We start from the raw sequence: 16863 nt of genomic DNA, 5'->3' as shown, positions 1-16863 counted from the left end.
TTAAAAAAAGTGAAATAGCATAAAAAGTCTTAAAAATACTTTCTAAAAGTAGAATCTTCATAAATAGAAAAGGAAGATTCCTCTAATTGCTCCTCCCACACAATTTAAAAAATATTACTAACCTGCACAATTCGGTTTTCAGGCATATTGCTGTCACTAATCTTTGTGGAAATGAATTGTATTATTCTTGAAATCTGTTTTTCCCCCCCCTTCCCAGTAGAACAGTAGACAATGAAGCTTTAAGTGCAAAAGAAGAATGTAACAGTGATTCCTTCCCCCACCCCCAAGGCTGGAGATTGAACCCAGGGCCTCATAAATGCCAGTCAAGTCCTCTACCACTAAGCTACACTCCCAGCCCAGCAGTGATTCTCCTAAGACAGTGCATTGGTCACCTCCAGTGTAACAGGTATTTGCTTCAAAGTAATAAGATAAATGTTTTCAAGTATCTGAATGACCGCCAGCACTCTGCTCTTTTCTATCTTCGGAAGCTGAGTGAACAAGCAGAGATGTGGAAGCTTTAAGGCTGCTTGGCTCTGAAGAACTGGGCGCCTGTGAATTGTTGCTCTGCACTGGGGCAGTTTCAGTAATATCACTCCTTGGACTTACCCTATTTAGAAGAAAAGGAGTGGACATACATACATATATAAGCACAAATATGATGTCAGGTGTCCTTATTACTGGTATTCATTTTTCATGAGTTTTACCCCAAACTAATGTAGATCTTAATCAGAGAATAAGCTATTAAAACTCTTAGTATACTCTAACACTTCAAAATACAAATAATTAAAAAAATAGTTTCTGATAACCTTAGAAACTTCATCAAGTGCTACCCATGCATAGATGGAGCATTCGTGTTTCATAGGGAGATAATGAGGCCAGATTACTGCCCATGGTTTGGCATGGTGGATTTCCTACCAAGGACAAGACTCCATGAAAGAGGCTGGGAACAAAAAGATGAGTGAGATTTTAGTTCTGCCTTTGAGGATTTTCAAATATAGTGGAGGATAAAAGTATATATCCAACTATAGTTCAGGTATACAAAAGCTATCATGAAAACACAGAGAAGGTGCATTTGGCCCAGTTTGAGGGCGCAGGGCAAGATAATCTTGAGACCTTAAAATTAGTTAGCTGTCAGCATTCTGGCTAACTTAGTGTTGACCTGTGTTTGGATCTCTTATAATCATTTGGGAAAATTCATTAAAAATGTCAATATCCTTCTCCCATCCAGAAAACAAAGATTTTGTAATCATCTTTAATCATGACACCTTTCAGACATAATTATAATGTAGTATTAATGAAAATTTAGTCTATGTTTCAGAGGAATGGTAAATGTTTACCTAAATATATAGCAATGCTTAACAACTGCCACAGGAAATGAACTTTATTTTCCTTCTTGAAAATATATATATAACTCTTCTTCAAGTGAAGAATCAAACTAATAAATAGCACATTTATAGCCCGAACCCAAAATCCCTGTATTAAAGAGTAGACATGTCATATCATAAAATGCTAACTTGCCAGATAGGTTATGCTTTAATAAAAAATGGATAATGAGGTTATTAAAACTGTGATGACTATAGATAATAAAATTAAATCTTACCTTCCTGCATTCCGAGAACCCTCAGACACACTGCTCTTATCCTTCATGCTGCCTGCCCGGCCTTTCCTGTTGGCTTGCTCCCCAGAGAGTTTGCAGGTAGAGGCTGCTGGGGAGGCAGGCTCACCACCGTCCTGCTCTCTTAATTTGGGGGTGCTTGCTCTGTCTGCTCTCCCCTCTCTCACTGATGTTTCTGGAGAGGTTTGGACTTCTGTCAAAGTTTCTTGTCCTAAGTAATCATGGTCAGTGATTGCTACTGCAGAAGTGCCATGATTTGTTGTAGCTCCTGTGCTGGTCCCCATGGATTTGGAAATGACTTTCAGCTTGTGTGAACTTGGTTTGTAATGCTTCTTTTTGTGTTTCACTTTAGAATTATGCTTTAAAAAAAATTCACATGACTCCTGTAGCACTCTTCGACTTTCACTGATCGGACTGTAGGAAAATTCAAGGAGAGAATTTACTCAATAGATTTCAAGTGTTATTGTAGAAGTCATAAAGGAAATCATAAATCTTTTGCCCAAAATTCTCACTGTTTAAATTAGAAATTCTATATAATTTATGTTATTTACAAAATCTTGCAGTATAAATACCATGAAATAGTAGATTTTTATGGAGTGAAACTTTGTGCACACTTACATGCTTTTATCAGCAGAAACAGAAAACTGGCAAGAAATCAAACAGACAAAAATCAAAGAATGAGGGCAAGGAAATTCAAACCAACATAAAATAAGGAACTCACTGAATTTGTATTTTTAAATACATCAAATAAGAAAATAAACCATAAGAAAAAAGACATGAATATAATTAATGGTCTTTGTTTAAATTTGTTTTCTTTCTAACATTAAAGTCGACAGGTTAACAGTGAAGTTATAGTGTGGGTGTATAAATATGGGATAATCATATAATAATAGCACACACAAAAAATAAAGCCCAGTTAGGCTGGGCATGGTGGTACATGCCTGTAATCCTGGTGACCCAGGAGGCTGAGGCAGGAGGATCATAAGTCTGAGGCTAGCCTCACCAACTTTGTGAGACCCTGTCTCAAAAGAAAAAATAAAAAGGGCTGTGGATGTAGTTCAGTGGTAAAGCACTTCTGGGCGCGCGCGCGCGCGCACACACACACACACACACACACACAGCCCAGTTTAATGCAATTTTTCAGATTTTGAAAACTTGTTCATGCAAAGATTTATGGTTCTGAGATTTGTATCACAAAGAGTTCATTAATCAAATAAATGGGGAACAATTAAAATAACCCTACAGTATATTATATATAATGTTCATAAGGAACTAAAAGGAATTATAGATAAACATATATCATAGGATGTTCTGGAAGTTGAACTTTTACCATTTTAGGTAAAAGATCTTGATATTTTGATATATTTATTCTAAAACAATGGCAGATGATTCAATAGGTTCTTACTCTCTCTTGCGATTTCGTTTAAAAAACCCAGCCCACTCTGTGCATGTTTTTTTGCTTCCAACCCAGAAGACAGCAGAGATACCGACAATTAATGTCATCAGATATTTTATCATGAATAGGGCCAATTCTGGTCGAGCTTCTGCTTTTGCCTACAAAAAAAATTGATATGTTTAAAATTCAGAAAAAAGTCTATATTGTCAATGTAAAACTTAAATATAAATCTTTAGTGTGTTTTATTATAGAAGGTTTGAAATAACATACTATAATGAACAAAGTGCAGCACATTTTTACCTAAGTTCTGAATGAAGAACCTTTATATATCTGTACCTATATCTACATATCTCTATATCTTAGAAGGAAAAAATACTGAAATGATCATTTAGGAATGATCTTCTAAATCCTGTCCTAATTTTTTGGCCCTACAGATACAGCAGTTCTCTTACAATTACCTCTAAATATTTATTCACCTTCCTTCACCATAATTTACCATGACTATAAAATATAAGTTATTATAACAATTTATATTTAGTCTTTTACACATTTATGTTTATGTTATAAAAACTTGGTTGGCTACAGTAAATATTAGTGAAATGTGAAAATGAAGATATTTCACAAAAATTAAAATTATACTTTTGTTTCAAGCATAAACCTTCAAATTCTATTTTAAAATATTGTACAAGAATAAAAATATTATACATTCTTCTGTATATCTTGCTTTTTTTGCACTTGCTAATATTTCTCAGAGACCACTCTACAAGCAACATAGAGGTTTTTTTTTCCTTTTAAAGATGTTACATTATGTGGATGAACCATAAATTATTCAAAGAAATTTAGTACTTCCAACCTACTGGCATTTGCAAATAATATTAAAGTGATTATCTTTATATGTGTAAGATAATTTTTAATTTGATACAATAGTTATTGCCATACATCAATATTCAAGAATAATGTATAAAATCTATTTTAAAATAAAATTAATATTAAAAATACTCAAAATGCTTTAAGAAATTTTATACATTCAGAAATTTGTTTCAATCTCAAAAACATCACCCTTAAACTAATCATAAGCATTAGAAACATGTGAAACAGATTTTGTTTCAATTGTATTTTTTTTCAGTTAAGAAATGACAGAATGAATTAAGCAAAAATCAAACTGTTTAATAAGCATGTGCTATGCAAAAGTTATAAGATAAAATGATCAAATTAAATACCCTCAAATAGGAGTTCCCCTACTACTGAAGAAGTAAAAATAATTCAACAGAAGTTACTTCTCCTTTTCTCCCTCTGATGAGGCCTATAGGCCTGCACTTCTGATTCTGTTCTTCACTACTGTTAATCTGCCAATTTAATTTTTAAAAGAATAATTAAAGGAAGTATTTTTACTGTCACAAATGAAGCTACAACTCAAGAAAGAACTCTTGGGACACTTACCCTAGTTTTAGCTGGGTGTCATTCCCTATGTCTGTTGGATTTTGTCATCTGAAATCTAATTTTCAGTCCATGACTAAAGCAAGATCATTTCCAGGAACATTTTGTACATTAAAAATAAATATAACACAATCCAAGTGATAGCTCTTACCTGATAAGGACATGGGATGTGGTACTGACGACAATGGTCAGAGACCCAAGTTATCTCCCAGGTAACCCTGTTCACTTGCTCATAGACATAACATCCCAGAAGTGTCACTAAGGGCACAAGATACAGGCCACTGAAGACTCCAATTCGAATCATAAATTTCTTTAGTTTCTCTTGGTTCCGCCCATCATGCTGTATAACTTGTCGCACATGGTTTAAGGAAATAATGCCAGCTAAAAGAAGAGACAGCCCAACAAACACACAAAGGCACAACGGTGAAAGTACAAAGTAGCGAGAGGCATCCAGGTCATAAAGGCCAACAAAGCAAACTCCACTAATGTTATCTCCTTCAACTTTGTTCATGGCAAGAAGCAAAACAGTCAGAAAACCTGGGATGCCCCATGCAACAGCATGAAACCACACTGCTTTCTGTTCAATGGCTTCACAACTCCATTTTCTTCCTGCAGCTAAGAACCAAGTAATGGTCAGAATCACCCACCACACAGTGCCAGCCATTGTGAAAAAATACAAAAACATAAATAAAATGGTACAAGCCTTATTTTGAGAGCCTAGAACAACAGTGTCACCGACTTCTAGCTTCTCGTCCGCCTTATTGCATGCTGTGCTATTGCCTAGCAAAAAACCAACAAAGTACATAAGAGATACAATGCTGTAACACACAGAGTAATATATAATTGGTCTCTCTGGGTATCTGAATCTTTTAACATCAATTAAAAAAGTAAGAAATGTAAACAGAGTTGCACAAAGACAAAATATTGAAACTATCCCAATAAAACTTTTTGCAAACTCTAGCTCATCATTTTTAAAATACATGTTGGGACATGGAGGTGCACACTGATCAATTCCCAGAAACTTATAGCCTTGCCCCACAGAAGTCTTAAGATGCCTTGGACACCAAATTCCAATGTCTCTTGGGATGTCTTCTGTTTTCTGAGGACCAAGAAACTCTGTGTGTGGATCAAGGGTTATAGGAACAGTCTCATCACAGTATTTCAATCTGTAAAGATAATAAAAAATTAAATATATTAAGTCAATATTTGTACTGATTTGCTATTGAATCTGTGTTTCCCAACTATAAATTATTACCTTATGCATTCATAATTGATGAGAAACCTAAATAGATTACAGGTTGAGTAGAAAGTTTTGAAATTGATTAAGAATTTGTGGTCGTTCATGAGGCCTCAACATATGAATATATATTAAATACAAAGCAGGTTAAACATGAAAGTCTACTAACTGGAAAAACAATTAGTCAAATAATTTTAAAATAAATTCTGCTTTTCAATCCTTAGCATAAAAAGTGAAACAGGTAGCATCACTATACCAGACCTTAAACTATACTACAGAGCAATAATAACAAAAACAGCATGGTATTGGCACCAAAATAGACTAGTAGACCAATGGTACAGAATAGAGGACACAGAGACTAACCCACATAATTACAGTTATCTTATATTAGACAAAGGCGCCAAAAACATACATTGGAGAAAAGATAGCCTATTCAACAAATGGTGCTGGGAAAACTGGAAATCCATATGCAACAAGATGAAATTAAACCCCTATCTCTCACCATGCACAAAACTCAACTCAAAGTGGATCAAGGACCTAGGAATTAAACCAGAGACTCTCCATCTAATAGAAGAAAAAGTAGGCCCCAGTCTTCATCATGTGGAATTAGGCCCCAACTTCCTTAATAAATAAGACTCCTATAGTGCAAGAATTCAAACCAAGAATCAAAAAACGGGATGGAATCACACTCAAAAGCTTCTCATCAAAAGAAACAATCAGTGAGGTGAACAGAGAGCCTACAGCTTGGGAGCAAATTTTTACCACTTGCACATCCAGATAGAGCACTAATCTCTAGGGTATATAAAGAACTCAAAAAGCTAAACTCTAAAAAAACCAAATAACTCAATCAATAAATGGGCCATGGAACTGAATAGACACTTCTCAGATGATGATATACAATCAATCAACAACTATATGAAAAAATGTTCAACAACTATATGAAAAAATGTTCAACATCTCTAGAGATTAGAGAAATGCAAATCAGAACTACTCTAAGATTTCATCTCATTCCAGTCAGAATGACAGCTATTATGAAGACAAACAATAGTAAGCGTTGGTGATGTTGTGGGGAAAAAGGTACACTCATACGCTGCTGGTGGGACTGCAAATTGGTGCAGCCAACATGGAAAGCAGTAAGGAGATTTCTTGGAAAACTGGGAATATAACCACCCTTTGACCCAGCTATCCCATTCCTTGGTTTATACCCCAAAGACTTAAAAACAGCATACTACAGGGACACAGCCACATCGATGTTTATAGCAGCACAAACCATAATAGCTAAACTGTGGAACCAACCTAGATGCCCTTCAGTAGATAAACGGATAAAGAAAATGTAGAATATATACACAATGGAATATCACTCAGCAATGAAAAGAGAATAAAATCATGGCATTTGCAGGTAAATGGATGGCGTTGGAGAAGATAATGCTAAGTGAAGTAAGTCAATCCCAAAAAACCAAATGCTGAATGTTTTCTCTGATATAAGGAGGCTGACTCATAGTGGGGTGGGGAGGGGGAGCATGAGAAAACTAGACAAACTGCAGATAGGGCAAAAGGGAAGGAGGAGGAGGGAGAGGGCAAGGGGTAAAAAAAGAATGAGATGGACATCACTACCCAAAGACATGTATGAAAAAGATATGAATGATGTGAATATACTTTGTATACAAGTAGAGAGGTGAAAAAATGTGGTCTATATATGTAATATGAATTGTAATGCATTCTGCTGTTATATATTTTAGAATAAAAAATTTAAAAAAATAAAAAAATTCTGATTTTAAGATTAAATATTTAAAAAAGAATTGATCTCAACTAGTAGTTTTCAGACAAAAAAGTTATGGCTTGCCTACTTATAACATATAAATGTCCTGGGGAAACTCGTGTGTGTGTGGGGGGGGGGTGTGTTTTGATGGGGTGCAATCCAGGGCTAGGCAAGATCTCTACCACTGAGCTATATCTCCAGCCCCACTTCTGTTTCCTAATGCTAGCAAGCAAAGCAGATCAATCATGTGACTAAGGTGAGGATAACTAAAATGAATGAAATGAAATTCTTCCCTGGATTGACAGGGCAGAGTTCAACTTCTTAAACAAGGGCAAGAACACCAATAAGAATTAAGTTGAGGACCAGCTTACCTCATATCACTGTTTTATTTAGGTTTGGCTGTCTGCCTCCCTTGTTTATGGACAGACCTGAGTGATACATAGGGATATTTCTGTCTTGTATAGAACTTTATCACTGGGTCAAGTTTGTACACACCAGTATTATTTTGTATGTAGTTAAAAGTAGTGGAAGTTTTCAATGAGAAAGCATTTAAATACACCTTAGATAAAAATGGAGAATAAAAAAAATATATGCTCATAAGCCAAGCATGGTGATACACACTTATAATCCCAGTGACTCACTCAGGAGGCTGAGGCAGGAGGATCTCAAGTTTGAGGCAAGTCTCAGAAGCCTAGTGAGACCCTGTCTCAAAAGAAAAAATAAAAAGGGCTGGCATTGTAGCTCTTTAGTAGAGCATCCCAGGATATAATGTCAAATATGTGTGTGTGTGTGTGCATGTGTATGTTTATGTGTATGTATGGGTGTAATGTCCATAAAATGAACATTCATGTATCTACCAGCTTTATTAAACTGTAGAATAATGTAAGTTATACTATCCTTTAAAATAAAGCACTACATAGGTCTTATTTCCTTCTCCTCCTTCTCAGAAATATTCATTATTAGAAATTTGATTTGTATTTTTCTCAAGCTTTTTAAAATACTATACTTTTTGCAAATAATAACTTCATACAGTATTGTTTCATAGGTTTTGAACTTCACATAAATGACATGCTGAATATCACATTGCAATTCCCCTTTTAAAACTCAACACTACATTTTTTAGACTTACGCATGTTGACAGATTGAGGTCAGCTACATTCATTTTATCAACTGTATGGTAGTATTCTAGTGTGTAAGTGTATCACAAACTGGTAATCATTCTTCTGTAATGCATTTTTAGACTTCTTTATTTTACAAAGAGAAATGATTATATAATTGATATTTTGGCTGATGACTCCATGTTTGTACAAGAGTTTCCATAGAAGATTTCCTTGAGTGTAAAAATTGCACCTGCAACTTTACCATACATTATTCAAGTGTTTTGGAAAATGATCATGCATCTACCAAAGTGTGTGAGTTCCACAAAAGTTCTATAGTTACCTCAGTCTAGAAATAAATTACCAAAAAGCTAGTCAGCTTCCTTCCCCCATTTATACATGAGATCTCACTATATCAACAGAATATTTAAAATTCCAAATCCCTAATATCTGGAGAATAGGAAACAAAAGTAATAAATAAAGACTAATGTGCAAAGGTCAGTGAATTGATAAGATTCATTCATGAGTGAATTGTGCTAAAAATCCTATTTTTGTAATATGGACTCTTATTGCAAATGAGCAAGCCAAACAGTGTTTATTATGTTTATTCACTATCACAGAAATGCCCAGACTGAATATTTCTTTTAAGAGAAAAACATATATTCCTGAGATTTACTTCTTTTTATTTTTTGGTACTAGGGATTGAACTTGGGGGTACTTGACCAATGAGCCATATCCCCAGCCCTATTTTGTATTTTTATTTAGAGACAGGGTCTCAGTTGCTTAGCACCTCACTTTTGCTGAGGCTGGCTTTGAACTCACAATCCTCCTGCCTCAGCTTCCTGAGCAGCTGGGATTACAGGCATGTACCACTGCACCCAGCCTATTCCTGAGATTTTTACATCCAATAAAGACAATTCACTTTGCCAAAATATTATACTAACACCAATCTGAAGGCATAAGTAATGAAAAGTACTTTGACCATAACACAATAGACTATTTCACATTATAAGACTGCCTGTTAACAAGTGCTTTAGCATCATTTTCAATTGAAATGCACTTATTAATTTAAGAATCTGGCATAGTACAGTGGGTGAGGAGTGATAAATCATACCAGTAAAGTGTTTTCATGAAGGCAAGACATTATACATTCTGGGGGAAAAGTTGGGACTATTATAATAAGGACAGGAAAAAGAGGGAAAGAAAAACAGTGTAATAGACAACAGTAAGATCCCAAGACTCTCGGGTGGTATGGTGAATATGCATTGCTGTGTGAAGAGTGAGAAGAGGAAAAGGAAGACACACGACAGGTCACAATGAGAGAGGTATCAATCTACTGGCAAGCTATCTAAGGATGGCGGGGCTAAGGTGAAAAGAAAGCCTCATTAGCCAAGAGACTCCTCACATACAAATGTGTGCCTGTGCTCTGATAAGCTGAGGAACCTGCAGGTCTCAGAGAATTAATGTACCTTTTCATACTTTTCAAAAGTATCTCTGGTACCCAGAGCCTAATGAGTGCTATGATCACAGAGTTCTGCTATTTCTTAAAGAGTAGAAGCTGTCACTATGTTTTTGCCACAAAGCTGACTATGGTAAACCCTTCATTATGCTAGAATTTTTTGAGCAGGCTAGAATTAGGGTTTTTTTTTTTTTTTTAAATACTTTTTTAGTTGTCAATGGACCTTTATTTAATTAATTTATTTATATATGGTGCTGAGAATCGAACCCAGTGCCTCACACACACTAGGTGAGCACTCTACCACTGAGCCACAACCCCAGCCCCTAAAATTAGGGGTTTAATCAGAAATCTTCCTCTTTCTTCATGTCTTCAAAGTTAGATGCCACAAAAGCTTTAAAGTTTTATTTACAGAAATGAAGAAAATAAAATTTCTCTACTGTAGAACACGCCAGAATTATTTTTATGTGTGGACCCAATTAACATTTTATAGAAGATGTTGTTTATGGGTTTGCTTTCTACAAGTAGGATATAGTTTAACAAAGGACTTATACAATTTTTAAAAACGGGGATTATACTTCTCAATCCTAAGTATTCTCATGTGAGATAAATTTGGTTTGGTTTAATTATAAGAAAAAAAATGTCAGTTTCTTAACAAAATCAAACTACAAAGATCCAAACTCCCAAAGAGTTGGTAATAACAGCATAGGCACCAGTGTAAATTTCTGTAAGTTATAACAACTCTCCTGTTTTGAAATTGAGTAGGCAATTCCATAAAAAGAAAGTGTTTTCTCCAATGGCCTTATCATTTTCAAATATAAATATAAATCATTTCATCTTTCAGTTTCCTCCACAAGTAGTAAGATCCATGACAACAGAAATTTTTGAATTTAAGGGTGCTGAATGACTCACTGGTTTCTTCACCTCTTCTTTTGCTGTCACCATTTTTTAGTTTGACCATCCACGTGGGAAACCCCCCGACACTCTGGCTTCTTAGCTCCCCAACTTCTTCATCTTCAATGTCTATCCATAATCTCTGGATACCTGCAGTCACAAGGAATCCTCCACAGCCTACAGATGTACCCTATCTCCAAAAGTCAACTGAAGTATACTGCCCTTGGTCTACAAGCTCCTATCTTTGCAGCTCATTTATATTAAAAAATGTCCACTATGCCCTTAAAAAAACAAAAACAAACAAACAAACAAAAAAACCCTCACTCACTCTCCTCAAACCTATCTTCATACAGGTCTTCTTTCAATTCTTCGGTTCATTCCTTATCTATTCAGATTTTCCTGGACCATCATTTCAGTAACACCCTTCTAATTATCCTTCATTTTCTTACTGTTCCTTTGTCTTTGCACTGAACCCATCTGACAAAACCCCAACTACAGATAAATCCAGTTATCTACTTTACTGTACTTAGCCCCAAGCAACCTATGCTGCTGGAGAAGGTCTCAACAGGCCAGATGAGATCCACTACAAATTCACCTGACTTACTTGCAGTGTTACAAACCTTCTCCCATCTACTCCCTCTGCTGTTCTCTATGCTTATCTCAAACTAATATCCTTTCTCCCCAGATCCTCCACAGAGGACCCTGACTCTTATTACTTCACAATGGAAATAGAAACCAGCAGGTAGGATTCTTGCAACAATCCTTACTAAACATACAACTCCATCTACATCTGTAGCCAGCTTTTCCTCTTGCAGTTACAATGGCAGCTACACCTATCCACGACCAACAATGTATCTGTGCTTGGGATCCTACCTCCTTCCCAGAAAACTTCTATACACAATCTCTTCTACTTCAATATAGTTGGCTTTTCCTTGTTCCCAGCAGTTCTTACAGTCGTCAGTTCTTTCCCATTAAAATAAAACCTCCATGACCATTCTCTTCTGGCTACCACACTCTCTTCCTCTGCTTTATAGCCAAATTTCCTAAGAATATCCATGTGTTCTGCTTCACTTTTCACTCACCCTTTCATACACTGCAAACTTCCCTTGCCACAGTTAATCTAGTGAAAAGATTTGTTTTTTTTTTTTTTTTTTTTTTTTTGGACTGGCAACACCTGACACTTCCTCTGCCTTGAATGCCTTTTTCTCTTCTGGACACACATTTCCCAGCTTCCCTGTTAGTTCAGTTACAATCAAATGACTGAAGTCTAGCCAGAAGCAAGGCAAATGAAAAATGTACAATAATTCCAGGCAGAGGCAGTTAAGAAAAGGCGTGTTTCTATCTTCTCTCTCACCCATCTGAATGACTGTAAGCACTGCAGAATGGAGCAGCCTGGATTCCTGGAGATGAGCTGCCATGGAGAGCTGCCAGCAATCCTCATGGGACTATGACACAAGTGCCCTGCTTTACACAGAAGCTAACAGGCACCTATCACCCATTGCTAACTTAAAATACATGGAGACCTTCTCGTTTCTTTCAGCATTAAAACATGGAAGATGGGCCCTGAGTGGTCTGACTGCTGCTTCTTTCTCCTTCCTTATTTTGTACCAGTCTTTCTTATTCTCATCACTGCAGCCAATCTGATTTTATAATTCCCAAATATGCCAAGTTCCCTCCTGTCACAAGGTCTCTAAACAAGCTTCCTAATGTCCAAATGCTCTTCACTCCTCTCATTGTCCAATTACCTCAGTCTAACCTTCATCTTAACTGTCATCTCCTTTCCTATCCCCTAGTTTAGGCGAAAGGCACCACTATACATTCTCAAAAAACTATGCACATCTTCTTTGTTCTATTATCACAGACTTAATTTTTCACTTATTGGCATAATTATTTGATTATTTTCTGTCCATTCCACCTTACTCTAGGTCTCCTGCAAGCAGGAACCAAGTCTGTTTATTGCTAACCACATGTATGCAATGTTTACCACCATTGTGCCTGGTGAATATTAAGAGTGCAATAAACACTTGTTGAATTAAATAATGAAAGCCTTTTATTAACACTGTGCAGAGTTAGTAACATTAAAGTAACATTAGCTGTTAGTGAAGAACATAATTTACCTGTCACATTCAAGTTCCTCAGGCCATCTGATTCCAAAAGTATCAATTAATTTTTTACAATCAGAATATACTTTCTCACAAAATTTTCGACAAGGCGGAACCACATGAATTTGGTCTGTGCAGGTTGGTACAAAAGCTTTGCAAAGGAAAGTTTCAACATTTGGTGAACATTCCAAATTTGCAAGAGGAAGAAAATGCTAAAAAGAAAAATAGAAAAATAAGATTAGAAAACATTTCCATCACGAATAGTTCATTTACTGTTTAAAGCATATACTTTCTACTTACACTCCAAAAGAATTTTTAAATCTCCCTCTCAATACAATTAAATTTTGAGAACATCAGTATGTTTAGTCTGTTAGATGTAGGATCCCTTCATACAAAATGGATGCTATTATTTTATTCAATTATACATTTTTTAAGAAGACATGGATTATTCCATTGAAACTGCTTGTCGAAGTCACCAATAAACTCCACATTGTCAAGTCCAAAGCTAAATTCTACTCAACAATTGACATAGTGGATTGTATTCTATTTCTGAGGCACTTTGTTCATTTGTCTTCTAGGATATTAACTGATTTGAATTTCTGACTATTTTAATAACTTGCTGTTTCTTTGTCTGATCCTCTTCCCTTTCTGATTCTAAATATTGAAATGCTTCAGCTATAAATGCTGAAATGCTCTCAAGCTATACTCACTCCTCAGGGGAAACTTGCTGGCCCCATTCTCTCCTGTGAAGTCTAGACTTGAGTGAACATCTGCTTTCTGAACAACTGCAGAACACGCATCTCAAACCCAATATATCTAAGAAACAATGCAATCCATTGTAGGCTTAAGCCACAATCACTCTTAGTCTACCCCACCTCAGTAAATGCTCAGACCAAGAATCTTGATTCATTCTTTACATCTCTCTTCTTTCATCCTATATCTAATCCATGAGCAAACCCTGCTGGCTCTCTCTTGAAAATATATTCTATTTCTCATTATTTCCACCCAGTCTAAGCCACTGTATCTTTCACCTAGACTACTGAAAACCCTCCTAACAAGTCTTACTACTTCCCACTCCTGCTAATCTTACAGTCGATTTTCGTATCAATCCATATTCCCCAGTGTGATTCTTGAAAATTCAAGTTTGTCCTTATTCAAATATTTTGACAATATACATTCCAAAGTCTTTACCAAGTCCTATAAGGTTCCTAACTCTGACTATGTCTCCAATTTCATTTTTTATCCATTCTTTCTCTTATTCACTTCACTGTCACCAAATAAGACTTTTGATTCTCATTTCATGTATATTTCTCCCTCGGAATTTTTGCATTTGCTGTGCCCTTCAATTCTTCCACCAGATAGTCACATGGTTTTTGTCCCCATTTGAGTCTGCTCAACTGTCATCTTAGAGAGGCATTTTCTACCCAACCTACCTAAAAATTATCTAGTCATTCTCTATCCCATTGCTCTGGTTTATACTTTTTTAAATCCCTTACCAACATCTAACATTGTATTACATAGTTTATGTCTTAATTTCTGTCTTTTCCACTGGGAATGTAAATTCTATGAGGGAAGGGATTTGGTCTATTCTGTTCACTATTTTTGTTTGTTTGTGATGCTAGGAAGTAAACACAGGGCTTGATGCATGTTAGGCAAGCACTCTACCTACTTATTTCCCTAGCCCTCTGCTCACTGATAAATCTCTAGAGCCTATAACAGTGTCTGCTACATAAATATTTATTGAATAAATGAATGTTTTCCAGAACAATGAGTGAATGCAGTGACAAGGCATGTCAATAAAAAATTTCAGAGCGTCAAATAAGGAGAAGAATATAACTATTTCCAGGGGGAATAAAAAGGACATAGGGATGAAATAAGTTTTGAATATTTGATAATATTACAGCTAAAAGGCAATAAAGAAATAACTCTAAAATTTTGAAGAAGAGTAACTTTCAACCTATACCCAGCCAAACATTTTGGGGAGGTTAAAATAGTGATATTTTTGACTCTGTAAAAAATTTTTAAAAATTTTATTTTCAAGTACCCCTTTTTTAGAAAGCAACCAGAGAATGTAGTATTCTTGAAACACACTGAAGAGATATATGAATAAACCAAGAAGGAAAACAATATGAGACTCAGGAATTACTTTATCTAGTTCTAAAGAATGGCAAGAGGAATTCTCAGTAGGACAGCTATGAATCTAGTCCAGAAAACAATCAGAGCATATTTGATAGGAGGACAGATGGCTGAAGGAAAAAGATCTCCAGGGGTTGGAAATGGGTACTGGAATTGAGAGATTATATGATATTTAGAGCCGCTGAAAACATTGTCTCTAGATGATTGACAATTCTGTTAAGACATCTGGAAAATGTCAGCAGTAGGTACATAAAGCAAAGCAAAGAGGGATAAATACAATTACTGCATTAACTTAGGGGGAGGAGGTATTAAAGAAATAAATGTAATGCAAGCATACTACTTAACTCAGCCACGCACAATATTTGATATACTTAATGATATACTGACTATTGATTTAGTTAAAAATTGTCTTAGAAAATTGGGAAGTCCCCGGAACTGCTCTGGCCCAGGGCTAAAGAACCCGCGGAAACTGCTTCTCAGACCGGGTCCTGCTGAATTCTGTGGAGGTAAATACCAACCGAGCCTTCATAGGCAGTGGCAACAGGATTGAGACGGGGCTTGTGAGGGCCCGTCAGGACCCACCCGGCAAAGGGAATGAAATGCTGCCATTTGTATGGGATACCAACATGGCACAGATCTGATGTCATCAGAAAGCGGCGGAGATAACTTCATCGATATCAGTGGCGACAGAAACAGTTGGTCTCCTGGTAAAGAAAATGAGTCACAAACACCCGAGTCTCTCTCGCTTTGTCATCAAGCCAGAGGGGCAGAGCAGAGCCGCCGCCCGCACCCGGAACAGGCCCAGCGACCTGCCAGCGTGGTAGTCACGTCACCCCAATTGGAGTAGGGGCAGAGCAGAGCCGCCGCCCACGCCCGGAACAGGCCCAGCGACCCGCCGGTGTGGTAGTCACATCACCCCAATTGGAGTAGGGGCAGAGCAGAGCCGCCGCCTGCACCCAGAACAGGCCCAGCGACCCGCTGGCATGGTAGTCACGTCACCCCAATTGGAGTAGGGGCAGAACAGAGCCGCCACCTGTGTCCGCAAGGTAGGCAGACCTGCGACCAACTGGCAAAACAGGCCCAGCGGTCCGCGGGCGTGGTAGACACGTCATACCAATTGGAGTAGGGGCAGAGCAGAGCCGCTGCCCGCGCCCGGAACAGGCCCAGCGACCTGCCCGCGTGGTAGTCACGACACCCCAACTGGAGTAGGGGGCAGAGCAGAGCCGCCACCCGCGCCCGCAAGGTAGGCAGACCTGCGAGCGACTGGCGGAACAGGCCCAGTGGCCTGCCAGCGTGGTAGACACGTCACACCAATTGAAGTAGGGGCAGAGCAGAGCCGCTGCCCGCGCCCGGAACAGGCCCAGCGACCTGCCCGCGTGGTAGTCACGACACCCCAACTGGAGTAGGGGGCAGAGCAGAGCCGCCACCCGCGCCCGCAAGGTAGGCAGACCTGCGAGCGACTGGCGGAACAGGCCCAGCGGCCTGCCAGCGTGGTAGACACGTCACACCAATTGAAGTAGGGGCAGAGCAGAGCCGCTGCCCGCGCCCGGAACAGGCCCAGCGACCTGCCCGCGTGGTAGTCACGACACCCCAACTGGAGTAGGGGGCAGAGCAGAGCCGCCACCCGCGCCCGCAAGGTAGGCAGACCTGCGAGCGACTGGCGGAACAGGCCCAGTGGCCTGCCAGCGTGGTAGACACGTCACACCAATTGAAGTAGGGGCAGAGCAGAGCCGC

The 16863-nt window shown here is 37.8% G+C and overlaps 1 protein-coding gene across 3 annotated transcripts in view; it reads right to left on the bottom strand.

Annotated features, from left to right (window-relative positions):
• Nucleotides 1-203: 203 nt before the first annotated feature.
• Fzd6 (frizzled class receptor 6) overlaps nucleotides 204-16863 on the bottom strand; it is a 42853-nt gene continuing 26193 nt past the window's right edge. For all 3 annotated transcript variants that reach the window (XM_015486355.2, XM_048801949.1, XM_048801948.1), the window contains 5 exons: nucleotides 13009-13205; nucleotides 4600-5614; nucleotides 3021-3169; nucleotides 1601-2029; nucleotides 204-607 (listed from right to left, as the gene is read on the bottom strand). In XM_015486355.2, coding sequence (XP_015341841.1) covers nucleotides 439-607; nucleotides 1601-2029; nucleotides 3021-3169; nucleotides 4600-5614; nucleotides 13009-13205 — 1959 coding nt within the window. In that variant the 3' untranslated portion in view covers nucleotides 204-438. The remainder of the gene's footprint in view (nucleotides 608-1600; nucleotides 2030-3020; nucleotides 3170-4599; nucleotides 5615-13008; nucleotides 13206-16863) is intronic.

This window comes from Marmota marmota, unplaced genomic scaffold (assembly GCF_001458135.2).
Source record: "Marmota marmota marmota unplaced genomic scaffold, marMar, whole genome shotgun sequence".
NCBI classification, from domain to species: domain Eukaryota; kingdom Metazoa; phylum Chordata; class Mammalia; order Rodentia; family Sciuridae; genus Marmota; species Marmota marmota.
Note: the sequence above shows the minus strand (reverse complement) of the source record. Positions and strands in the feature narration are given on the sequence as shown.